General features: G+C 45.2%; 1 protein-coding gene across 1 annotated transcript in view; it reads right to left on the reverse strand.

The window, feature by feature from the left end:
* Positions 1–20,840, reverse strand: part of LOC138299948 (protein phosphatase 1H-like) — a 246,907-nt gene extending 226,067 nt beyond the window's left edge. Inside the window, exon 1 of the mRNA XM_069238676.1 lies at positions 20,482–20,840. Within this exon, the coding sequence (XP_069094777.1) occupies positions 20,482–20,738 (257 nt within the window). The 5' untranslated portion in view covers positions 20,739–20,840. The remainder of the gene's footprint in view (positions 1–20,481) is intronic.
* Positions 20,841–27,536: the final 6,696 nt, after the last annotated feature.

Raw genomic sequence — 27,536 nt, forward strand, 5'->3', positions numbered from 1 at the left:
GTGGCTAAAACTGCTAGTTAGCCTTTTTTTTTTTTTACTTTGACAGAACTCCAGTGTTAATTCACTATTTTCCAACAGTAGGGAGGGGAGATTCTTTTTTTTACTTCCTTAGCAAACTGAAAAAAATCCAAAAATCTGCTAATTTGCGCATTGCAATTTTGGGATCTTTTCACTTTGAAAGCAGAAATGTAAAACACTTCTTTATTCACAATCTGTTATCGTTATGAAACGATGGATATTATTGTTTTGTGGTTTTCTAAAGATAAATTAGCTATTCTCATCCTAGATGCACCCAGACCTAGTAATGTTTGATTCTTTCCTAGAGTGTATGCGGTAAGTCTCCCTGCACTCAGCCCTGACACATCTAATTAGTTAATGGAAAAGTAATCTGCATCTACCACGTCCACCTTCTGCATCTATTTCCACAAACTACTGAGGCTGAGCTCAATTAACCGGTCAGTGGATATGTTTTATGTTTTAGAAAAGGGTGTTGCCAGATATTCATGTTTTGTATATTCCTCTGTATGCAGCTGTAAGGTCTTTCCAGTAAGTCCCGTGGCTTCCAGCGATCATCGGATAGTGTCTCTTGTGGGTACTTTCATTTGCCACCCACTGGTGTGCCAGGGCCACAGGTACTGTTATATTAGACTGAGTAACTATATTTCCCCCTCTGAGCACTTGCCTCTCAAGGGGTGGGTAATTTCAAGCAAGAAATACTCTAGGAGGTGGTGCTGGGTTCTCAACTCAGACAGAATGAGACAAAAAATTACACATAATGCAATAAATGTTTAATTACAGCTTGGAACTATGAAGAACAGATTTAAATTTCCATATAGGTAAAAACAGGCAGAGCAAAGAAAAATACAAACAAAAAAACAAACTTTAAGTCCCCAAGCACTTGTATAGTGATTAGAATGTAGGGGTATCATTTTGGCTGGAAGTGTGGGAGTTCTCTGCTGCATTTGGAAGTATTCCTGTTTGCTACTGCTGTTAAATCCAAGCCAGTGAATAGGGAAGAATTGCCAGACATAAAGAAATAAAATCAAATTGAATATGATGGCTATTGTAAGTCTTCTCTCTGCCCAATGTTTGTGGTAGCCGTGGGTGTAATGTTGTACAACTCAGTGGGTTTCAGCCTTTGTTGCCTAGTTTCCGATGAAAACAGCCCACAAATTAAACACCGAACAACCCACCACCAAAAATGAAGCAGTGTCATACCCAGGTCCCAAAAACAGCTTAGGGTGTGAAAGGAATCTGCAAACGTTTCTTTCTCAAATCCATGTGATTACCAAATAATTGCTTGTGGTAGCAGTATTCACATGTTACTGTAGGGACAGACTGGGAAATAAAAGCAGCCCTGGCAAAGAATGTTCAAAGCAGCCCACTCCCATCCTCTAGTCCATTCTTCTTTCTCTGTGTTTCTTCTACAACTCCTCCTAACTGACGTCATAAACTCTGGAAGCCAGTAAAAGTGATATAGCCAAAGGCAACCTTCAAAAACAAGCCTACCATGGATCCAAGCATGTGGACCCAATTAGATAGCTGTCAGTTCAGGTAGGAGCAAACAGCATTCAACTTGTCACACAGACGCCAAGGGCCATATCCAGAGTGTTGGACCTGGCTCTCCCTTCATGCCCACCCCCAAACTTTTGGCCTTCATTCTTCCTGCTTTGCTGAACTCATTTCTGTTGGCTTTAGGACTCTGTGCACTTCAACACTGGAAGTGTTTGTGCTCTCTCCTTTAAACATGGTTAAATTGGCTTACACCCAATTGGCACATTTAATGTACCAATTTGGTGTCCAGGTCTGTAAATTAAATGCTACTAGTGAACCTGCTCGCTTATTGTACAACCCACTTTAGTAGCCCTTGAAAACATGTCTCAGGACTGCCATTTCAGCCTGTAAGTGCAGTTTTAAACTGCTATTTCGACCAGGCGAAATACACCTTATTGCCAGGCCTAAACATTACTTTTTAATATATATGTCACCCCTAGAGTAGGTTCTAAACAACCCATAGGGTAGGGTACATTGCATGTAAAAATTTGGACACATACTTTTAAGTTTTTCATGCCCCGGTAGTGAGGAACTATCAAATTTGATTTTTACTACTTTGAGGCCTACCTCTCCTATAGGAAAATATTGGGTTACCTTATTACATTCAAAAAGAGATACATTTTGTTTGGGAGCAGGTATAAATTTCATTTTTGGTGTGTGAGGAATTGTAATCTAAAACCCTTGCCAATAGTAACATCATATTTTAAATCACAATTCTGAAAACGCCACTTTTAAAAAGTTGGCATTTTCTTGTCCTAATCAATTGGAGCCTGCAGCCTGTTTCCTGGGTCACATGACTAGGTGTAGTTGGCCCTTGTGCATTCCTTCTAGACATTCACGCAATAGAGGGTTTGGGTGTTGGCAGGATGAGTCAACCTGACTTAAAGTGGGGGGGGGGGGTGAGCTATCACCCACCACACTTGCCCTTCAAAGACACTGGCCCAGCACACTTACAAAGAGCTTCACACTACCCTATTCTGCCCCAGGCAGACTGGGACCAAGGAAGGAAAGCAAAGAAATTCCAAACACTTTTGTAAGGGTAAAACTCCAGGAGCATCTCCCACTTCAAAGGGGGGACCAGGTATATAAACAGGACCCTCAGACCCATTCTTCAGTACACTCCTGGATCTGTGGATAATACAGAAGGTCTGCCTTGCTGCCGGAGTACTACCCTGCCGCCTGAGGCCTGCCCTGCTGTCTGAAAAGAAAGACTGGCCCTGCACCCTTCATCCCAGGCTGAAGTGACCCCAAGAGTCAGCTGACTGACCTCATGTTCTGAACTACAGGAATACAAGTGCCATTGGCCCCATTGCAACTGCCCAGCTAACCTACTGCAAATGGCCCCAACTGGACCTGCCAGAGCCCTGTGTGCCTCTGTTGGACTCAGTTCCTGATCCCCAAGAGGTGCCTCCCAGGTCCTGGCTCTGTGGTGTGGCATCAGTTCATCTTCTCAATGAAGAAAAGGCAAAATATGGGTTTGGGGCTCTTAGCAACTTGGAATGGGCCCCTTGCAACAAGATCTTGCTAACCACCAATGTAACTTTTCCAGCAGCACTAACTGGTCCATGTATCTGGCCCACGCTCCTTCGCGGTAGGCCTGAACTTGTGACTTTCACCTGGATATGCACGACCAGATAACTGGGAGTGGTGCTTCTTGCTTTTAATAGTTATGCTTACCTGAAACCTTTAAATTACATATGTTAAAAAGATTAGATTTTTGTTGTTTCTTTGTCAAATAATGTATTAAAATGTACTCTGTTACTAAATTGGTGTGGGATTTTCTTGTGTTGTGTTTTCACTTTATTACTGTTTTTCTGCTGCATAAATAGTCTACACATTGCCTTCTATAAGTTAAGCTTGAATGTTTTTGTGCTAAGCTACTTGAGGGTTAAGCACAGGTTAATTTAGTGCCTTTTTGTGGTTCACTCTGACAACGATTGTGGCTGTTTCTTGAGAAGGGCTCACACACTCCCTCAACTAACAACCCAATTTCTCACATAGAAGAAACTTCCATTTTGTGCAGAGCAACACACCCACACAGTGTTCTGTATTGCAGCATTGTGCTTCTGTTTTACAAACACTTAAATGCTCCATACCACATGCACGCACTCATGCACTCCCAGAGGAACATTAGGATCCAGCTATGGGGTGCCAGTCACCTCATACCCTGGTGACAGTTTGGTACACTCATGATGCACCTACTTTCTAGTACAGCCTAAACACCAATGTCAACCATCAGAGAAATGATGAGCACCCCCGAAAACACAAGGCTGCCTTGAAAAGCAACAGGGTAGGCCAGCACAGCTTTTTCTATCCCTGGGGTAGTATTTATATTTTTTAAGAAATTAAGGGTGAAACGTTGTGGGAAAGATTCAGAGAAATGTTCAAATGAAAGCTTTTTAAGACATTGTTGGTCCCTTTTGCTGGACAGTGATATTTTATTCATGGACTAGATACAGTGCTTCTCTGCCCTTTGGGGCAAGGTTATGTAGTTCTAATGCTCCCCATGCAAAAATAATTGTTAGGACGTTTTTGGCTTCTTTGGCAGAAATACATGATGTTACACTTCACGTAACTTACCATTTAGATACAGTAGGCGAAATTGTTCATGATGTCTCAGTGGTCATTATACTGGTTATTTCAACCTTCAAACTGGTTATCACAAAGTTCTATTCTCCGTACACCCCTTCAGTCTCCTACAATATGTAAACTGTGCCAGTTACATCAGCTCGCATGAGCTAATCAACAAAAGTCCTACACTACCTTGGGAGAATCATTTTCTTTATACCTATAAAGCCCAATAAGGATCCTTAAAATAAGGTGGATAAAAAGCAACTATGGACCTGCTTGTGGTCCAGCTCTGACCTGCTAAAGGTGTGTATCCTTGTAAATGTTTCCACCCAGGAAAGTCCATTTTGTACTTTTGCATCAGCCCTGAAAGATCTCAATTTAGAATTAAAGAGTTGAGTAAAGATTATTTTTGCAGGAGGACCCCCCTAAAACTTTCATCTGCACAGGTTACAAATGTTAAATGCACACTCCCATAGTCTACTACAAGTGTAAGTAGCTCAAGGTGCTCATACACTAAATCACATTGTTGCCATAATGTGTTACCGGAATTCTATACAGCAAACCGGTGTCGGCTGTTATCTCGTGTTTATCATAATTAGTGTGATTGTTGTATTAGTATATGTGATGTTTTGTTCTTTTTTTGTTGCATGTTATTTATAATAAAAATTTGATGTATCTATATTTAATTATGTCCTTGTAGACCATGCTAAGAGAACCAATTACCATTTTACCAATGTGTAACATGCTCTTGTTAAAATAATAGAGAATTCTGTAATCTTGTTTCTAAGACATAACTGTTCTTTTGAATTTGGATATAGTTGATGTGTTTGTGTGATCCACTAATTTTTTCTTGTGGTACAAATGTTAAAACCAACAACGTCTGGTATTAAGATTGTTTAACAGCTTAAAATGCATCAATCGGAAAAGGAAATGATGCAAGAACTACACTGTTAATGACGCAGACTTTAGACGACCCATTCATCGAGTGTACCAGCGGTCTGTGGTTTAAGGCACCATATTAGAATATTTGTGCTCCAGCAGTCTGTCAGCCTATAACGCTGCCTTTCAGCTTTTTAAAGTGTTCACTACCTTTCCTTATAGGTTTGCTGCAACAAAAAAGCTCTGCCTCCCAAGACTACGATCAACATGCCTCATTCTTCATCTGTAAAATCCTAACTATAAACCAGGAAATTAAATCTGCTCAACTAATAACAAGCTCGCGTTCCACACCAATCCATACTCCTCTTGCCACCTGCAACCTGGTCCTTCAAGATTTAGGGCTAGATTTATCAACACTTTGGGCTGATGCAAAGTCATCAAAACTGACGCAAACCGCCGCAAAGTGATGTTTTTTTATTTAGCTTCATTACACTGGCAAGTTGCCAAAAAGTAATGCAAAGTAATGCATCAGAGAGCGTCCCATTGGTGGTACCTGGGCATTTCAAAGCTACCACCCGAGGTTTCTTATTACAAGCCCTATCTACTAACAACAGCAGACAGGCCTTGGATCCAAAAATGTACACCTCCTAGAGGTAAGTGAAAAGTAGGAGAAATGTTTTTATTTCTCCAAAACCTTTCAAATTGTGCATGCATGCTGCATTGTACAGCACCCAGAAAAACTGGGATACCCTTAAAAGTATGTCTGAGCATAGTATTTTGTGATAGAAGGGCACTCTTCCAGTATAAAACCTATGCTAGACATCACACACGCACTTTTACATTAAAATATAAAGGTGTGTGTGGGGCAAGGTACCCAAATTGTGCACCAAAGCCTGGAAGAGAGCAGCAGCACCATATCCTAATACAAATGACGGTCTCTCTCTCTCTCACAATGCATTCTACCAAATTTGTTGGCTTTATTGCGTGACATATTAATAAATCTGTCCCTTACTATTTAAACAGATTAGCTGTCTGAGGTTTGGTTCTCAGTGTTTAAATCCATCCCACCTTTTAGAGGGGATTGAATCATTGATATATTCAATCTCTTGATATCACCCAGACCGTTGGAAAGCAGGTGTGGGTACACCTTACAAGAAAAACAATAATTAAGATAACACACTAGTTGAAAATTTCCATCCTCTCACCGGACTTCCTGCTTTTGATAAAATCCTGGAATAAATTGTAACTGAGCAGCTTCTTTCTTTATAGAGTAATCAAAGGCTCTTGAACCATTGCAACCAGGTTTTAGCCTGGGAAAGAGCTTGGAAATTTCCCTTCTACTTGCCACTGCCACTGACAAAAATCTTAGGTGAAGGTTACTCATCAGGGATGATCAAACTTGACTTGTCCACCACCTTTGAACAGTGGCATAACAAAACTTTAGGGCCCCTCTGGCAAAGTACATGTAGAAGGCCCCTCCTCCCCGGCACTTCAACTACCAGCTGAGGGGGCCCCTTGGAGCTCAGGGCCCTCCCGCAACCTTGGGGCTGCGAGGTCTTTTGTTATGCCACTGCCTTTGATATGGTGGACCATGCCATCCTTTTTTCAAAGACTGTGTGACATTAGTAATTTAGGTCAGATTCTGCATTCTTTTTTTCGTATTTTCTGACCAATCATGCTTAAACCCTCTCCCTGACTCCTTATCTCTGCAAAAGAATAGTGGCGACATGCAGAATATCACAAGGTTTTACACTCTCTCCTCTCCTAGGCAACTTCTGTGTGGACCATTAAAACAGATATTTAAGCAATGGCAATGCACTGTAATAATGTATGCATATGTCGATGATACCCAGCTTCAGGTGATTTTTGGTCAAACGATCTCTGAGAACCCGCTTAAGTCTGAGATTTTGCGTGTCAAACATACAAGCCTGGATGTGCAAGAACATCGTGACTCTCAATGGCAATATAACGAGCTTCTCCTCTTAGGTAGCTAAAGACGTCATTGGCACAATGCCCTCTGGACTCCCGCGCTAGGGATTGTCCCCACTTCCTCTTGTAGGAGCAAAATACTTAATGTGTGCATGGCTGCCATTTTTGTCTTATGGAACAAATTAGAGCTGTCTCCTCGTCCTGGCTAAGTCTGTCACACCAACGTAGTCTGAGCCTGTGTTCAGTCTCAGCTACACTACTACTACGTGGGGCCTCCAGACACCACAATCAACAAAATCGAGCTTGTTCCGATACTTCGCTATGAGGTTGCCTCAAGGCTTGGACCTTTGATCATGTCACTGAAGCAAGGAAAATGCTTCGCTGGCTGCACATCAGAGTCCACTCTAAAATCTGCTGCATCAGAGAGGTTCTGCGTGTACCAAGTCTCGTGGACATTATGTCCCAGCTTGCAGGTGCTTTCCAAGCCCCCAATATACACTTTACTGGTGTTGGAAGCAGCTAACTCTGTCTTGGTCCCCCACTGAGGATATGTGCCTGGAGGCGCGTGGAAGGCGGTAATCTAACCGCTTCTTTTTTAGGGAATCACTTAAGACGCTGCTGTTGTGTCGGGAATAACAACCACGACCAGTGCCGCAGTCGTTAACGCTACTGTAGATTAACCCTATTGACTAATGAAGGTTATGCCAAAGTTCCATCTCCAGATGTTTGCTACGGTGGAGAAGCAGTTTGACCTGATAAAGGAGGAACACTCCTCCATCGTTCACGATTGCATAACAAAATGCTTCATAAGTCCTGTGTGGACAGTTACTGGCATAAGGCACACGACTGCAGCTGTGACTCTACAGCAACACAGAAAACACTGAGATGACGTTATCGCATACCTTCCGTCTACTTAGGAGCTATAATTCTCGGAAATCACCCAAGAGTTGGGAGACACCCTATTGACAAGTGGTCATCATGTGCACAGCTCAGCCACCACTTTGCAAAGTCTTTCATCTTGGCATTCTGATTCTACTTATAATGAACAATTTCAGGCATAAGGAGAGATAAGTGGCAGTTCAACCGGGAGTGGAAGAAGTTATGCATTTTACATTTTCACAATGTTTTAAGCGTTGTGAAAATACTCATTTGAACCTGTTGAATTTGTACACATTTTTGTATAATACCGTCGTCAGAAAAAACACAGTGCCTGGTTCATAGACCTTTTTCCAGAATTAAGTCATATTCACAACTGGAAAGAGACATAATTACTTAAGAATATGTAACGTTCGATCAATAAAAGGGAACGCCCATCTAATGAATGTCTATAAATGGAAATCACATGTGCATAATATATTTGACACTTGTCACTATTGCTCACTTCCACACGCAACTATAATTGCTGATTGGAATTAGAAACAAGCATTGTCAAATCAACTATTCTACGTTTAACTTTGCCAAACCTTTTTGTTAATGATGGTCAAAATCTGCGGAAAAAGGGTGTTATTGCCGATGTTGGAGAGCTCAGCAAAAAACGTTATTGCAATGCTAAAAAGCATGATCATAAAAAAAGCCCCCGTGTGATGAGATATATGTACACGTGTGTCACTACTCATTCGCACACACTGGCCTCAGTGCTGGGGGCGCCCTGTGCTACAATGTTTGTTGGTGCCCCCCAGTGACCACTTCTGCTACGGATTCCCTCACTACCACCCTTTAACAGTGCCCCTCAAATCTCGATAGCCACTCTCTCTCAGATGCATTTCATTAGTTTTATAGCGCCACCCATACCAGTGTAGGGTGTCAGAGCACTTTACATTGCATGTACATTACACAGAGATAATCAATCATAGGTGTGTAACTCAGTGTATCAGAAGTGTTACATAAGACAGAGGACTACAAGGTGCAGGAGTCACATGTCATCCATTCTGGTGGGATGTATAGTTTAAAAGTGTTTGGTCTGGAGAAGCACAAGAATAACAAGAATTGATTTCTATCCAAATGAACCCTTTTGGCAAAATTAGGATAACGAAAGACTGGGAAAAAATTATAATGCTTTAATCTATACCTTGCAGTAGGCATGCAGTTCTTTGATGACAGTTAATAACTTACTGTTCTATTTATAAACTCCTATTAACAAAATGACCTCTCTGACAAAAGTAGTAACCTACTGACCTATTTGCATTATATGCACTTTTTGATTTCCATGGTACATGTTCCTTGCAGCACGCATTTCATCCTCTTCACTAACCTAAAACTTCTACTAGAGGAAAGTCCGATCCCTCTGCAGACAGAAGATTAATCACCAGAATTATCTTGATATTGCCATTTGAGGGTATCCAATTTGACATGCAATTTGTATGGAGTTAAAACACTGACACTAAGGTCTGGTTAGCAGGCCATACCTACAAACATGGCTCCCCCACACAAAGTCAGCTCCCGGTGTGGTGGCACCGATTGCACCCCACTAGAGCCAGCCCCTTGCACACAATGTGGGTCATGATGTTACGTTGGCCCCTGTATGAAGTATGAGTTACCATGAATGCACATTTTGTAATTTACCTATCAGAGATGGTGACCACCCATTTTGAAGTGGTAAAATAAAAAAATAAAAGCTGCATGAAAGCCTGTTTAGGTCAAGAGTCTTGGCAGTGAATTGCAGCTGCCAGGCCATCCTAAAAAGTAAAGATAAGGATTAAAAAATAAATAAACAAACGTGCAAGGGTGGTAGAGCAATGGAGAAGTGGCGAGGCTGGCAGGGGCAAGCCAATGCCACCAGTGAGCAGGGAGAGGTGGAGAAACAATGGAGGAGCCTGGGAAGTAATGGGGTGAGGGGATATAATACAAACAAATCAGAACAGGAAAGGATGTGGGAAGCAACGGGAGGGCTGAGGGATGACGGTGGGAGAGCAGCAAAGAGAACGCAGGGATGAAAAGGAGGAAGTAACACACACTGGGGGAGAGGACTAAAGCATGAAAGCGCATGCAATCTCATTGGGTGCTGAACGCAAAAGAAAACAGTAGCTCCCCTTAAGTAATCAGTGGAAGAATACAGTCATCAAGCCAAAAGGATGGTTATGACGTTGTGCTCCAGGGAAAAGACACGGACAAGAAGAGGAAGTAAAGCCATTAAATATGAAACAAGTCAATGAGATTGACAAGAAAGACAGCAAATGATGAGCAATGGACTGAGCCAAAACCCCTTTTAAATATTGTTATTGTATACAATAGGTCTTTTGACAATCAACAGCTAAAGCTGTCCTTAGGCGAGATATAAAAAAGCAATTTTGGAGGCAGAAGGCTTTGGGTAAGAAGGATAAATTGATTTGGCTGCAAATAGAGCAGACTGAAGAGTCGTGTGGTGGAAAAGGAGCTGCTGGTGTCTACAACGAATGATTAATAAAACGAGGGCGACACAGGTTGCGTTATATAGTTCAACGGTATGTGGCGGACCCAGGTGGAAACCGGGAAGCATTTGGGCAGATCTATTGCAGTTTACTTAGAAAAGCTGTAACATTTCAGGCGATGGGGAAGAGGATGGCTTTCGTCAGGTTGCAAACCATGAAGATTGTGAAGAGACTGCAATGATTGCAGTCGGGGAGGAATGTCAGTTTCCTGGCGGAGTGAGGGAGCAGTAACCAAGGAAATGCAATGCATGAAACAAACTGCCCACTTTTTAGGGTATTTGCAAACATGTAATCACACACTTTCTACACTCACTTGGGTGCCTAGTTTACACTCAAATGGATGAGATGTGAGTATGCGTTGCAGAAAGTATGGCAAAATGTGCCAAACTCAATTTTTGAAAAGAAGCAACTAAGGAGGGCGATTTGTTTATTAAAAATACAAGTCAATATGTAAAACATGCAATAAAGGTAATAATTCCAACATCTACCAGCCCCAAAACGTATGGACTGTAATCATCGTGTACCTTTTCAGAGCATAAGGTTAAATAAATAACAGCAAGTACCCGGTGAGTGTGGATACGATACATACTTCCGAGGTGCATTATGACATGCATGCTACGCATGACTTTATGAATATCCACAAATAGGGACGTACACGCGAGTGTGCGTAAAGTACTCGTTGCAGTGCTCACACTCCCACTGCTGCTGCGTCAAGCATTACTAATATAAATTTCGTATGTGCACCATACACACTAAAATCAAAACTTCAGATGTCATCCTAGTGACTTTACGGATGATTAGTGGAGGTTGAAGGTGAGAAATGAGTAGAATGAAATCTCTGTTCGTGCACTAACGCCTATAATTGGGTGTTTGCAAGTTTAAAACCCTTCGGGACACTCCCTTTCGTATGATGGGTGGCGCAGCGCTCCGCCCCGCAAGCCTGCCCCCCCCCACACCCTGAAGATGGAGTGTGAGGAGAGAAATGAGTATAGTGAAATCTCTGTTCATACACTAACTCCTATAATTTGTATCAGTGCTTAATTTGTAAATAAAAAGGTGCCGGTGCCCAAAGCCCTCCGCTTAAACACGCGGCTGCTGCAATTAAATATGCGTGCTCGGAATAATGAGGCAGCTTAATCCTGAAGCCATCTCGGGCCTCTTCAGTCCATATAAAGCCACTCCCTCCCCCTTCAGCTCACTCCGGCAGCATTCTGCTTTCTCTCATTGCGACGCTTTTTAGTTTATTTTTTGCTCCGTCTTTTTTCGCTCCCAGCAATTGCTTGAGGCAGAAGACTAAGCGCCGGCCCTCAAAAATAAGTGCCGGTGCTCAGCACCGGAAACAACAAGCACAAATTAAGCACTGATTTAGGTGTTTGCAAGTTTAAAACCCTTCGGGACACTGCCCTTCCTATGATGGGTGGCGCAGCGCTCCGCCCCCTGGAGATGGAGTGTGAGGGACACCCTCGCAGAGAATGATTCTTGCTTGCCAGGCCTGGACTGGGAGTGTTCCTGGAAATGCCCAGAATGCAGCGCCGTGGGTCAGTGTCCCGGTTCGGTAGTGCAGTGCACTGGCTGGTCATGGCCACAGGACGCAGTGCAATCCGTTGGGTCAGTACCATTGAGGTGCAGTAACGGGGCTGGTTAACGTGCCTCAGGGACCGCGCAGTGTCCTAACAGGTGGCATTACCCCAGCGGGATCAGTTAGAGACCCTGTGGCGCAGAACAGGGGTTAGTTTAGGGTCCCTTGGTGCAGTATAGTGGGTTAGCGTGCCTAGGGTGCAGTGCAAAATACATTGCCCGTAGTATGTCGTCCAAGGAGTGGGTCAGTACTCTCCTAGTGCAGTACAGATTGGTGGATTTGTTTCCTGAGAGCGGCACACTGCATGTGTTTTTGGTCCTAGCGTGCAATGTAGCTCGTTGTTGTTCGTAGGATGACTTTTAGTGCAACTAGGACCAGCGGTGCAGTGGAGTGTGATGGGCGGACTAGTGCTTAATTTGTGTTTGTTGTTTCCGGTGCATGGCACTGGCACTTATTTTTGAGGGCCGGCACTTATTTTTGAGGGCCGGCACTTATTTTTCTGCCTCAAGTATTTACTAGGAGCAAAAGACACATATGGGAAAGACAAGGGAGAGAAAAACGAAAAAGCGTCGCAATGAGAGAAAGCAGAAAGCTACAAGAGTGAGCTGAAGGGGTAGTGAGTGGCTGTAAATGGATTGAAGAGGCCCGAGGTGGCTTCAGGATTACGCTGCCTCGTTATTCCAACTTCGCACATTTAATTGCAGCAGCTGCGTGTGTAAGAGGGGGGCTTTGGGCACCCGCACGCTTTTATTTACAAAGTAAGGACTGGGGCGGACTTCATGGGACGCATGTGTGGTTGGATAAAATGGTTCAGGCAAAGAGCAGTAGGAATGGTGCCTATCTGTTTGGCGGCCATTTAATTTCCCCAAAGCGCATTACAGTAGAGTGGGTTAGAGTTCCATGGATACCCTGCGCTGGGTCACTCAGTGGTGTATCAGCGCTGCTGCGGCTCCTAATGCCAGCTTAAAATGGGTGGTAATGAGCCCTCACACCTCTAGGCTCTGGTGACACAGGCTCTGCTGCCATAATACATGTGACCTTAGTGCGGGTGTGCCTAGAATGCACTGCAGTTTGGTAGGTAGTGACCCATGCACCACATGGTGGACAGTATGGTGGATTACTATTTCTAAAACACAGTTCAGTGTAGAAGGATAATGGCTCTACGATTTAGTGCAGTGGGATGTGCAGTGGTGCGGTGTGGGTGGTTAGTGTTCCTGTGATGCAGGGCAGTATGTTGATCTGTCTGTGATACAACGCAGCGTGGGTGATCAGTGCACCTAGGATGCAATACACTGCGGTGGATTTGTTTTTCTATGAAGCAGTTCAGTGTGGTGGATCAGTGGCTCTCAGTTGCAGTGCACCGTTCTGTTTAAGGCCAGTTGGCACAAAACCAAAGTCATAGTAGAGAGCACATTAACAAACCCACCTATGTCCGCATTCATTGCAGCCAGTGCTTGAAATGGAAACATAGAAGTGCAGGTACTCAGTATCCGAGTACCTGCTTGTTTCTGAAAAGTATTACGTTTTTCTGGAGGAGTGCAGGTACTCTACCTCTCAAAATAAAAAAGTGCGGGTATTCAGTACCGGACAGTACCGGCCCATTTAAAGCACTGACTGCAACACCACTGAAATGGAACAATGATTAGAAAAACTCTCTCCCACAGCCATTGCACCTGCATGTGTATAGAGCCTGTGCTATTTCTACAAACATTTTGCTGGCAATAAGAGCTAAACTCCACACCAGCCACATCTAAAAAAGAAACATAGGAAATTGTGGCTTTTCTAGACTTGGCTGTTTTTTGGAGTTACTAGATCTCATGACGAGTTTCCTTCCTGGATTGCTACACAGCACGTGCTCTGACTAAAGGATGCACACGCACATTCACAGCCCTTCCTCTCTCCACTGGCTGTCGGTCACTCCAGTGTTAACTCTTATCAGAAAGGTGTTTAGTAACTGATAAAAATGCAGCGTAGACCACACCAGTACGTACACCAGACACCCAAACAGCAAGGCGCCCTCTTTACACTGTGCCTAGAGCGCAAACACGTGTGAAAGAAAGCGTTATGTCCTCGAGGATGTCAGGGACCCTGGCACTTTGGCCAGAATTTCAAACAGGAGTCTGTCCAGCACACCGTGCAGATTAACGTGACATAAGGACCACCAGGGCTGCAAAGTGCTCCGGTGACATATGTAACTTTTAGCCAACGCTGCTTTGCATTCTGGGGTTTGTAGTGTAGCATGTGACCCTATCAGCCATGCTTGTTTTTTAGCCAACATGGTTTTGCATTTTGGGGCTTGTAGTTTTGTTTTGCTAATATGGGTGCGCAAGCCACAGAATCAGTGCTTAATTTGTAAATAAAAACGTGCCGGTGCTCAAAGCCCTCCTCTTAAACACGCGGCTGCTGCAATAAAATGTGCGAACATGGAATACTGAGGCAGCGTAATCCTGAAGCCATCTAGGGCCTTTTTAATCCATTTAAAGCCCCTCCCTGCCCCTTCATCTCACTTTTGCAGCTTTCTGCTTTCTCCTATTGTGAAGCTTTTTCGTGTTTCTCTTCCTCCTTCTTTCCCATATGTGTATTTTGCTCGCAGTAAATGCTTGAGGCAGAAAAAAAATCCCCGGCCCTCAAAAATAAGTGCAGGTGCTTAGCACCGGTTACAACAAGCACAAATTAAGCACTGCCCGGAATGCAAAGTCCCTTATTGTGATATCTAGCAGGACCGTTTAGTTTAACAGTTTCATATCATACCAATAAGGCAATGCCAACAATTCACATTCCTTATTTTCCACTAAAATTAGTAAAGTAACACATACTTAAAACCCCCATTCATGGGTAGATACATTATTCCTCAGGGCCATATACATATGCATCTCTAACTGTACACAAATCGTAGGAGCAAACCATTCTAAAACCGCCAACAGGAATTTACCTACACTATAACAATATCATTATTGTTACATTTTAAGATAATTTTCATGGAGCCACCGATGGCAGGGTGAAGCAGACCTCATCTTCTTATTTTATAAAAAGCATGTACAAAGTATAAGTATAGATGGTACAGTTAATGACCAACAAAGTTCGTACTTCATTTCCTACAATATACCATGACATTTGTTATTAAGACCCACTACTTAAAAGCCTCAATTCATGATTAGGTGGATAATTAATCCTCACTCCATAGACATACAACTATAGCTACGAGCCACTCAAATCAGCTAGCTGCTCGGGAACGCAGATAGGAATTTCCCTACGGCAAAACAAGCTCATATTGTGACACTGTAAAATGTCTGTCATTGGGCCACTAATATGACGGCCCTGTACAATTCTAAAAACGGGCAGTAGCAGACTTCTTATTTTGTCGAAACGTGCAAAATACAATTAAATGCTGGAGAGACAATGGTGCATACTGACAAAAGTGGCAAATACCGCTATCCACCCCAAGCAGTTTGACCAACTTCCATTTTATAACGGCCGGGACCTGCCCCAACCAAACCTTCAAGGCTCACTTCCTGAAGGCACCTCTTTTCATATCACGCACACATGGTTGGATATACCCGCCGAAGACTGGCTCCAATAGATGCTGCAGGTTGTCTCTATACACCACATCATCTAGGTCCACCTTCCCCGAAATCTCCTTTATAAGACGTTTTACTATTCGTGTCTCCCGTAATACAGACATATGACATAACATGTGACCCCATCAGCGAGGTAACCTTTAGCCAACATTGCTTGGAGTTTCGTTTTGCTAATATGGGTGTGCAAGCCGCGGAATGCAAAGTCCCCCTTGGTACCATCAGACAGCTGGACAGTGGAGGCCCGTCCTTTAGGGTGGAGGGGCCACGCCCCCCACCTTTTGCCCCTCATGAAGAGTGTCTGTCAGTCTGAACAAAGGTCAGCCTGACAGACACTCTCCATGTTCAGCTCAGGCAGCCAGGAGCAGACATGCGCGATTTGCGAACACTCCTGGCTGCCTGAGCTGAACTTTGCTGGGCTGAGGAGGTCACATCTCCTATGGGTGTGACCTCGGCTCAGCAAAGGTGCTTCGAGGCCCTCCCCTGGGTGACGAGGAAAGCATCACCAATTGACACTCTCCCTGGGCGCTTCAGGTTTAAGCCCTGAGGTGCAAAGGGCGAGTGTCAATCAGTGACACTTTGTCACAGAGTGGGGTGGGGTCAGCAGTCTCACTGACCTCATCCCACTCTGTGACGAGGCTGGGACTGCTGCCTTCCAATGAGGGAAGGCAGCAGTCCCAACCCTCCTGGGACCTGGAGGCTGAAGGTAAGTGTGTGTGTGTGTGTGCGTGTGTGTGTGTATGTGTGTAATGTTTTAAATTGAATGTTTGGTGCACACGTGCATGTTTGAGTGTTATGAGTGTTGTTAATGGATGTATGTGCGTGCGTGCGTGTCTGTGCGTGAAAGAATGAGTGAGTATGTGTGTGTGTGTCCCACCCGCCCCGCTCCCTCCTAAAGCTGCCGGCCGCCACTGCAGCTGGAAGTTGTAGTTTAGCTGTGAAACAAAGGTTATGCTTGGCATACGAGGGTTGTGCTTTGCTTTGGTTTGTGTACCTAAGAAATCACAAATGTCCGTTTTGTTCCCCAGATGTTTACTTATTTAACCTTTGATTATTAAATATGCTCGTCCTTCCTTCCCTCGTAACCATCTGTTAACAGCAGCTGGCCTGACGTCTGATGGGTCATACCACTGAGGGGTGAATATGCCATACATAAGGTTCTTCTTCTATCTTCTTCAGTGTAGGGTCTCAGTTTTGAAAGAACTAAGTTTCAGGGGGTTACTCAGCATTCATTGGTCAATGGCTCAGATGCAATGGTCAACTCTTGAGGTATATAGATCATGAGGGCTTTGGAGTGTAAGGATGATGTGTGTTGTAGGCATAATAGGCTGGAGGATATGATGAGGTTTGGTTGTGGATCATGATCCTTAGGCCACATTAGCAGCATCCACCGGTGCATTGCTTCAAAAGAAGCGGCAAGTTCAAGATTAGATGCAGAGACTCTCCGTTTCTATTCACTGTTTTTTAAGGTCTTCTTGGAGAGATATCAGACTAGACTTGACTGCCTCAGCCTAGACTGAATCCTGTTCTATGTCAGTGACTATGGTGTACCCTTCTATAAAGTACGAGAACTGAGCCAAAGCAGCTTTTTTCTAAGAGTAGACCATTGGCGATCAGACAACAGCTGGGTGTTCTTGTAGGTTAAGATTCTTCGTCTTGACGAGTGTTCTGACATGAGGAGTCTTCAGGGGAGGAGAAGGTGCTCGAGGAGAGGAGTGTTTGATGATGGTTCTTACTATGGTGAGGAAGCAGTTGTGATTGGGATCAAGTTGACTTGCTTGCCTTGACCACTTTTTGAATTGGGACTTGTAGTTTTTTGAAGATGGTTGGAGACTGATATCTGGATGTGCAATTTCTCTTGTAAAAGCTGGTCAGGGTAGTCTAGTTTTCGGGTCTCTGGCTCTTGAGGTACTTCTCAAAGACGATTGTTTTGCGATAAGTGTGTTTGTGGTGGCACTGTAGAATATTTAGTTGTGTACGGTTTTGGTGGCAGTGCACTTCGGGTTCCTGAATTGAGAGAAGACACTATGTGGGTCCTAGGCACGGCACTTGTCTGTTTAGAACTGCTGGGTGTAGTGCTGTGTTTTTGGACGCTTGGTGCGTGATTTGTAGGCCCTTTCTGGGGTTGAGGGCATGTTTTGTCATTTTGGTCATCTGATTTTTTCCCACTGTCATTGCAATGCATTGCATAGCCTTCAGTGCGTAATCTTTTCACGGAGCCATAGGGTCCTTGTTCTGAGGGTACGGTGTGTGGACGTCTTGAGATATATCCGTTTGTCAAAGCCGTTGGAGAGTCAGTTGCAGAGCTGCTGCAGTTTTGTTGTTTGGTTGGGTGCGGACATGATGTTGAATTGGGAGGCCATCCTGTGTCAGACGAGCAATGCTACTTCTCTGGAGCAAATATACTCCTGCTGCGCAGCCAGAGTTTTAATCCAGGATCTGGCCAGTACATACAACTTGTTACAACCCACGCATAATGCGCCTGGTAAAATTTAGTGAGCTCCTTTTCAGAACTGACTGAAAGGACATGAGGCTTAGGCCAATATGTTCAAAAACTTTTCATTTTCATTAGTGGGCTCGAAATCATTCATGAGTTTAATGTTGGCTTCCCTTACATCTTCATCCCATGGAGCCAGGCCCGCTCTCCTCATCTAGTGCTCTTCCCTGTCTGTACATAGTGGGCTTAGTTTTACTTTTTACTTTATCCCAGGTTTGTCAGGCCATGCAACGGTGAATTGAAAGGGGAAAGCCCTTCCCTCATTCCCACACCTCCCATGTACCACAACTGAAGTCAGTCCAGGCTTTTGAGCCAGTAGAACTTTGCATTATCGGACTTGAAATCTAAAAGTTATCATGTGTGAAGTGAAACTACACGTCCCAGAATGCACTTGCCTGTCCGGTTGAAGGCCAGAACTGGTAAAGGCCTTGCAGACGAGAAGGGACAGATCACGTGGCAGCATACAACGAGAACTCACACATTGCCGTTTGGCCTCCCAAAGCAGTCTGGATTAAGTGGGCCGAGGGGGAACTAAACCCCGGGCCGAGAGGAAGCTCATGTGTGGTTCTCGCTTCGTGGGACGCTGTGAAAATCCCAGCAGCTGCTGACGAGAAAGCCCTCGCTGTGCCCGCAGGACTGCGGGAAGCACACGTCCTGTACATTTTGTCTCCGTACAGCCTGTCAGAGGAGAGAAGGTGACACTGGCGGTGCGTGGTCATGTGTCGGGCAACTAGAGTATCATTAGGCTGGCTGTCTGCAGCGCAGCTTTGCCAGAGAAACTAACGCACACCAACAAGGTGCCAAAGGAATTATTTATTTTAAGAAACCATGTTTATTAAATGGCGGGCAACGCGTTAGGCAATTGTGTGAGCGTTAACAATAACTTGCTTTTTAAATAGCTCTTTGGATTCCCCCTTTGTTATTGGTAAACGCCACAATTAATAAGTAATCGGAAGAAATTATGGATTCGATTGTTATCTGTGCCTCCAAATCTCATTTTAAATATTGTTTTACCGCATTCGCTACACTGATGTTTGCCGTTTCGTTGCACTGTAAACTTACCGAGTTCAATTAGAATCGTTTTACATTGGCAGAAAGGCGAGAATAGCACAGGGCATCTTCAAACTAGTGACCTTCAGATCTCTGCGGTGGGTGCATGAGCTATTTTTTACCAACTTTGCAAAAAAGTGCTTGCAATGAAACCAAAACCTTTGCTTCGTTCACATTTACGTGTAAATATCTCCAAATCAAGGGCGTGGTTATCCATAGTGCGGCAGGTCAGTGGCACCGGGGCCCAGAGATGTGAGTGGGCCACGCACCACGATAATACCACCCCCTTTTTTTTTTTTACCAATAATCGAAGGAATGAGTTGTCCCATTAGATTGCTTAGTTAATGGCCCCTGACATCGTTAGTACGCTCTTGCCTAAAATGCCAGCATCTCCCTTGACCAAGCCAATAAACCGACGAAAATGTTCAGAATGCGTTATTTAAGATTTCCCTTACTTAAGCGTCGCTACATGTGATCGTATAGAAGAGTTTTCGAGGTCGTCTTCAGCAGTTTGCTTGTGTTGAAGATCGAGACGGACCTAGGCAAATGGCAACAGAGTAGGCCAAGGGTGTCCAATGTAGGCCTTGGAGGGCAGCCTCTAGCTGTCTATGTAACTGCGTTTCTGTTATTTGTATTGTACGTAAGATATGCTATGTGGATCTTCTGAAAATATGACCCGGATCTGGTCCTTTTGGACCTACTTTGGACACTCCTGAGGTGATCCCTTTCACCAACATCCATTTCACCAAACTGCCTACGTTGAGTTTGGACGTAATGGAGACTAAACAGGAAGTTTAAGACGGTTTTTAGTGTGCCATTGAAATAATTTAATTTTTGTATAGCGTATGAAGCGGTATTCTTGCGGATTCGTAGCACTGTACTCAAGTCTTCCTATTGCATAACTGTGAGGTTCTGTTTATCAACATCGGAAGCGCGAGAAGCTGCAGCAGCGGGCTTGGCCTGTCGTAAGACTTCTGGCACATTTTAATGACTGGTTGGATTGTGGTAGGATAAGGACGTCATCTCACCGACCATGTGCCAGACGGCTATGAGGCGCTCAGCGGGTTTCTGAAAAGGCACGCACTGAACTATCCGGGATTGAGACGTGGTCTACAGGTTACACCTAGGTCATGCTAGCATGTACATTGGTCATCTGTGCTATTTCACTGGGATTATAACATGAGCTCTGCGGGACAGATCTGTGCAGCAGGTGAATAAATACACTGAGCTATCCTACTGGGAGTAGGATATATGAGCAGCAAATTCTACACAGTTTTCTGCAGAGGGTGCATATCAGTGAGCTACTTTAAAGGGGACTGACCCCATGACCTATACGCTTCATGCAGATGGCCGCAGCATGCGCATTAACACATCCTACTACCGCTCCCTCTCGTACAAGAGGCGCACGCTGTCCCGCCAACGCCCCTTGGTGGTACTCACTCTGCATAGCCCGTTCTCCACAGCAGCCGCTTGGGGGGAGTTAGCACAGGTCGGTGGATGTGATCTGCTGAGCGATGTAGCTCCTCAGGTGTCAGCTCCAGAAAGGAAGGTCTCTCGAAAGGAAACTTCACTGGTAGGACCTCAGTCCCCGGCCGTGGAGGGGCCACAGGCCTAGTACCTAGTGTGTGGTTCTGGCTGCTGCTGGTGCTCGAGCCGCCCATGAAATTTGCCACCGCTGACTTGACTTTGCTGATCATTCTCTCTGCAGTGGGCGATGGCTCCAATGTGCATTCTCATCGAGCGAAGCAGCTGTGGTCATGCAGGAAATTCTGCAAGCTCTGGTCTGTGGTCGGTTCCTGGAAATCATTACAATACTCTGCTGCTCTCTACTGGACAATAGCTTATACTACATCTACCCTGGATCAAAAACTGGCTTTTCCAGATTCTTTTCGTAGCTGCCTGCCTTTTTCTGTGGCTACTTCCTTAATGCTTCGTATGCGTGTTTGGCAACCTTGTTGTCATCAGAGTGATGGGTATGCTTTGTATTATCGCACCCTCGTGCATAGATCAGACTCGTAACAGCAAGTGACGGCCATAGCTGCCAACTTTGAATCTGGGGAACCAGGTTCGAGTCTCGGCGTCGGTGCAGTAGCATCCAGTGATTCTGGACAAATCGCTTATTCTTCCTGTGCATTCAAAAAATTATGTTCTTCTGTAATGGGAACGGTGGTCTTGAAAAATGCTTCAATGCCTTAGGGACGAGTTCGCGGTATACAAAACTGCAATAAAGAAAGGGCTACCGAATAGTGTAATTACAGAACACACTGAGTTATTTTCTCCTCATTTGTTTAAGTTGTTCTTAAAACAGTAAAGTGTATTTTTTGCTTGTATAGCGCTTACTACTCCCGAGGAGGCGTTGAAGTGAACATGCAATGCCAAAGTCTCCACTCCGTCTGGAACGTTGCTTGAAAGTTGTGCTGGGGGGGTGAAGGGACGGAAGGAGGGGGATGTTTGAGAAGGTCGACATTTCATTACATGTCCATTGTGGTGTCAAACTGAATACAGGGAGGGGTCCTGTCGATTCCCGTGAAGTGGGCGGGGGCAGTAAGGAGGCACTGCTGTATGGAGTAGAAGGCTTCTTTGAAGCTGTTTTTAGATGACCTAATTATTTTAGCTGCATTGTAGCAAGTAGAACTTAGTCAACTGGCAGGTAACTATTTGAGATGATTACAACACATTGATTTAGACACTTTATTGCGAAAGAAAGGATGTATTGTCCCTACTGTGCAACCATAAACATGCTTTGCACGAAAGCGCTATGAAACCCCCGTTCCCTGGCTGTGCATTGCTCAGCTGTTGAAATGTCACTTCAGCAAGGAGGACATTCAGACTTCATTTCATCACAAATGTTGGTGATGTCCGTGGACGTACGTAGATTGATTTAACTTTATGAAAAAAATCTACAACACACACACTACCCTCGAGTACACACGTTGCTATTACCCACCTTAATATTATTATTTTCGTTAACCAGAGTTGAGTAAACTAGAACCAAACATCAATCACTGTGGGGGGCGCAGAGCCTTACCTCATATGATCTAAAGACACGCCATTAACCATTACACAAGGAAAACATATACTTTCCAGCAGTCTAACATATATATATAATGTCGCTCACAGCAGTAATTCTATGGGAGCAAATGCCACAGATTTTTAGTAGCGCACCACAGATTTTTTTTGCGATTCACTGGAAAATTTCAAACTTGCTTAAATGCAGCTGTAATTCTATAGTAATACATTTTACCCCCTTGGACTCTGTGTATCTGGCTCTTAAATTTCATTGAAGAATCCAGTAATTCATTGACCCTCGACTGAACCTCATGATATTAACTCATGGTACTAAGGCACCTTTTTGCAAATTAATAACAACAACAGTTTAATTACCCTTTTTTTTTTTTTTATAAAACCATAGTGGGAATGGGGAATCCCTAAATTCTTACAGCCCAAAATACTTTTCAATAACGCCCATGGGTAGATGGGCTTGGGATGGTGTGAAACCTCAGTCTCATGAGGCAGTGTGTGTTTTCCTTCCCCGTTTTTCCCTTTTGTTCCCCCTTCTCTTTCTTTCCCTTTTCCTTTCTTCTTCTTCTTCTTCTTCTTCTTCTTTTTCTTCTCTTTTCTTTTTCTTTTTTCTTTTTCACTGTCTTATCCCTATTCTCTCATATATAATTTCTCTTCTTTACTCCCCTTCTGCTCTCTCCCTTTCTAACCCTAGAGTCTGACTATAAGGGGACGCTCCCTCTCCAGGATACCAGAGGCTAGTAGCCTTTATTGTTAGGGTAAGGAATTGTCTTCCCTGACCTACCAATCGCCGCGCATAACCTGCATTGCTGCGACCGTTCTATCTGCAACCATTACTATTGTGTTATGCATGATATTTTGTCACGTGTGCCGTGGTTTGCCGTGAATTTTCTTTCTCACTGCCAATTTTGGTCTGTTATTGTATTTACCATAGGTTCTCCCCAGGTATTCCCTTGGCTAAGGTAGGCCCTTCCTTCCCTTCCCACGTTTTTTCCTATTGCGAATTAAACTGCAGCGCGCTATTAGCATCCGCAACAGGGATCCAACGCCCTGATGAATGCCCAGAGACCCTCCATAGCTCAATCACAAGGGCAGAAACATGTCGGCTAGATAGGTGACCTTGTGAGTCATCGTTCTCACACTGGTCTCCCATTTCTTTTAATCACACCACACAGAACCTTCTATTAAAACTCACCTTGGTATCTGAGTAGGAGTTTTTATTCCCATAGCATAGCTGGATCCCTATTTTTCCAGAAATCTAACTAAATTTACGCACTCCCTCCTGTTCCTTTAACAGCGAGGTTGAGTCCGCCCAGGTGGTATTGCCCTACCTGGGTGGGGCTAGGTGGTCATATGATGAAGCATGACACTATATAGTGTGTGAGACCACCTAGTCCGTAAAGGAAATCCCCCTCCACAGACCGTGAACCACCCCGCGTTGTATCTCTAGTTGAGATTTAGGACTGGCATGGTGACGCAATTAGCACACTTCCAATCCATTTATATTTCCAAAAAACCCCGTACTCTCTTTTGTGACTTAGCAGTGTGTGTTACACCCTCTCCCTTTGGAAAAAGGTGTCGGGGCTGGGGAGGAGTAGCCTCCCCCAGCCTCTGGAAATGCTTTGATGGGCACATATGGTGCCCATCTCTGCATAAGCCAGTCTACACCGGTTCAGGGATCCCCCAGCCCTGCTCTGGCGCGAAACTGGACAAAGGAAAGGGGAGTGACCACTGCCCTGAACTGCACCTCCCAGGGGAGGTGCCCAGAGCTCCTCCAGTGTGTCCCAGACCTCTGCCATCTTGGAAACAGAGGTGTTGGGGGCACACTGGACTGCTCTGAGTGGCCAGTGCCAGCAGGTGACGTCAGAGGCTCCTTTCTTGGTAGCCAAACCTCCTTTTCTGGCTATTTAGGGTCTCTGCTTTGGGGAATTCTTCAGATAATGAATGCAAGAGCTCACCAGAGTTCTTCTGCATCTCCCTCTTCACCTTCTACCAAAGGATCGACAGCTGACTGCTCAGGACGCCTGCAAAACCGCAACAAAGTAGCAAGACGACTACTAGCAACATTGTAGCACCTCATCCTTCCGGCTTTCTCGACTGTTTCCAGGTGATGCATGCTCTGGTGGTAGCCTGCCTTCACCGTGCACCAGAAGCTCTGAAGAAATCTCCTGTGGGTCGACGGAATCTTCCCCCTGCTAACGCAGGCACCAAAAGACTGCAACACTGGTCCTCTGGGTCCCCTCTCATCTTGACGAGCGTGGTCCCTGGAACTCAGCAACTCTGTCCAAGTGACTCCCACAGTCCAGTAACTCTTCAGTCCAAGTTTGGTGGAGGTAAGTCCTTGCCTCCCCACGCTTAACTGCATTGCTGGGTACCGCATGATTTGCAGCTGCTCCGGCTCCTGTGCACTCATCCAGGATTTCCTTCGTGCACAGCTGAGCATGGGTCCCCGGCACTCCTTCCTGCAGTGCACAACCTTCTGAGTTGTCCTCCGGCATCGTGGGACTCCCTTTTGTGACTTCACATGGACTCCAGTTCACTTTCTTCTAAGTGCCTGTTCTGGTACTTTTGTGGGTGCTGCCTGCTTTTGTGAGGGCTCCCTGAGTTGCTGGGCACCTCCTCTGTCTCCTCCTCCAAGTGGCGACATCCTGGTCCCTCCTGGGCCACAGCAGCACCCAAAAACCTCTACCACAACCCTTGCAGCTAGCATGGCTTGTTTCTGATCTTTCTGCGTGGGAACACCTCTGCCAGCTTCATTGCTACGTGGGACATTCATCCTCCAAAGGAGAAGTTCCTAGTCCTCTTCTTTCTTGTAGAACTCCAAGCTTCTTCCAACAGGTGGCAGCTTCCTTGCACCCTCAGCTGGCATTTCCTGGGCTCCTGCCCACTCTCGACACTGTCACGACTATTGGACTTGGTCCCCTTGTCTTACAGGTACTCAGGTCTGGAAATCCACTGTTGTTGCATTGCTGGTGTTTGTTCTTCTTGCAGAATCCCCCTATCACGACTTCTGTGCTCTCTGGGGGTAGTAGGTGCACTTTACTCCTACTTTTCAGGGTCTTGGGGTGGGGTATTTTTCTAACCCTCACTGTTTTCTTACAGTCCCAGCGACCCTCTACAAGCTCACATAGGTCTGGGGTCCATTCGTGGTTCGCATTCCACTTTTGGAGTATATGGTTTGTGTTGCCCCTATACCTATGTGCTCCTATTGCAACCTATTGTGATTCTACACTGTTTGCATTACTTTTCTTGCTATTACTTACCTAATTTTGGTTTGTGTACATATATCTTGTGTATATAACTTATCCTCATACTGAGGGTACTCACTGAGATACTTTTGGCACATTGTCATAAAAATAAAGTACCTTTATTTATACCTGTGTATTGTGTTTTCTTATGATATTGTGCCTATGACACCAGTGGTATAGTAGGAGCTTTACATGTCTCCTAGTTCAGCCTAAGCTGCTTTGCCATAGCTACCTTCTATCAGCCTAAGCTGCTAGAAACACCTCTTCTACACTAATAAGGGATAACTGGACCTGGCACAAGGTGTAAGTACCTCTGGTACCCTCTACAAGCCAGGCCAGCCTCCTACACCAAACACACATGGACACTTAGGTTTCTTCCGCCGACTGTGTTGAACAGCCAGACTGGATAAACTGCACAGACCCCAGGCCTGTGTCTGAGCAGCAGACACTGCCACTCAGATTAATTCTGACACTGCCTTTATGCTATGTATAGCATGAGATCAGCACCAGAATTGCTGGGGACCCTGTGCTTGTATCCTATCCCAGTGAATGCCTGGACACCACATGGAGGGAGGAGGAGTGAGGCAGCAGGAGACGGTGGTAAGGTAAGTTTATTTTTATTTGTTTATTCCCTCTGTCTCCATCCCTTTTCCCCCAACCTTTTCTTTGAGATTTGCGGCGGCAGCCACTGCAGCTTAGACCTCTCAAAGTGGTGCTTGAGACAATTGACATGCAGGATCCTTAAGGGGTTCCTGGGAGTAATGAGGTCCACCTGGTAGGTGACATTGCTCTTGCGCTCCTTAATCTCATATGGGCCAGACCAGTGGTCTTGCAGGGCCTTGGGCTCCACAGGCTCCATCACCCACCCTTTTTGACGAGGCTGAAACTCAACCACAGTGGCATTCTGGTCATACCTCCATTTCATGTCCTTCTGACTGACTGTCAGATTTTCTTGTGCTAGCTTTTGGAAACGTCTTGTCTGGTTGCAGAGTGACAGCATGAAGCTGACCACATCCTGGGCGGCCTTCCTAAGAGCTTGCTCCCAGCCCTTCTTCACCAGACTCAGAGGTCCTCTTACAGGATGCTCCTACAGAAGTTCAAAGGAGCTGAAGCCAACTCCCTACTGCAATACCTTCCTGGAGGCAAATAAAAGACATGGTAGGAGAAAGTTGCACTTCTGCCTCATGCGTTCTGACAAACCCATTATCATGCGTTTTAGGGTCTTATTGAACTTTTCAACAAACTCATTAGTTTTGGGTTGGTAAGGAGTGGAGAACCTGTAGGTTACCCCACACTCCTTCCACATTGCCTTCATGTACCCTGACAAGAAGTTGGTACCCCTGACTGATACCACCTCCTTGGGGCACCCCACATGGGTAAAGATGGCCATTAGTTCCCTGGCCATAGCAGGTGCAGCCACTGTCCTCAGAGGAATCGCCTCTGGTTACCGGGTGGCATGGTCCATCAAGACCAGGGTGAACCTGTTGCCCATGGCTGTCTTGGGGTCCGGAGGCCCAATAATGTTGATGTCTTCCCTTTTAAAGTGGGTGCCAATTACAGGAAAAGGTTGCAGGGAAGCATGGTGCTTTCCTCCTGACTTGCCACTGGCCTAGCAGGTAGGATAGAACCTGTAGAATGCATCTGAGGTATTCCTCATGTGAGCTCAGTAAAAGTGGGTAACAACCCTGTCAAAGGTCTTGTTCTGTCCCAAATAATCTGCCAGAGGTACACCATGAGCCATCTCGTGTCGAAAGACCCTGTAGCACTGGGGGACCACAAACACACAGGTTGCACCAGGCTCAGGAACCTTAGTCTCGCTACATAGCGGACAATTCTCCTAGTAAATCAGGTGATCATCAGAGGTGTTGCAAGCTGTCCAAGCCTTGGCCTGCTGCTGTAGGCCCAAAAGAGTAGGGCATTCCCTTCGCACCTTACAGTATTCCTCCCTGGAAGGACCCCCCTTCCTTCTGCCAATTGGTCCGTTCAAGTAGGTTCCCCAGGTCTGCCACATCCTCCCCTCTAGGCTCCTGTGTGTCCCCCTCATGGTCAGCCTCCTCCTAGGTGTAGTAGTCTCAGGAGTGAGTTTTTCATGACCCTTGCCCTTTCTCTTTTTGTCAGATAGCTGGGCCATTCTTTCAGACCCCAGATCCTCCTGACTACCGTTTTGGGCTGCCATGAACTGTGTGCTCAGATATACCTACTCAGGCAACCCTAACAGCTTCAAGT

This window comes from Pleurodeles waltl, chromosome 6 (genome assembly GCF_031143425.1).
Source record: "Pleurodeles waltl isolate 20211129_DDA chromosome 6, aPleWal1.hap1.20221129, whole genome shotgun sequence".
NCBI classification, from domain to species: Eukaryota; Metazoa; Chordata; class Amphibia; order Caudata; family Salamandridae; genus Pleurodeles; species Pleurodeles waltl.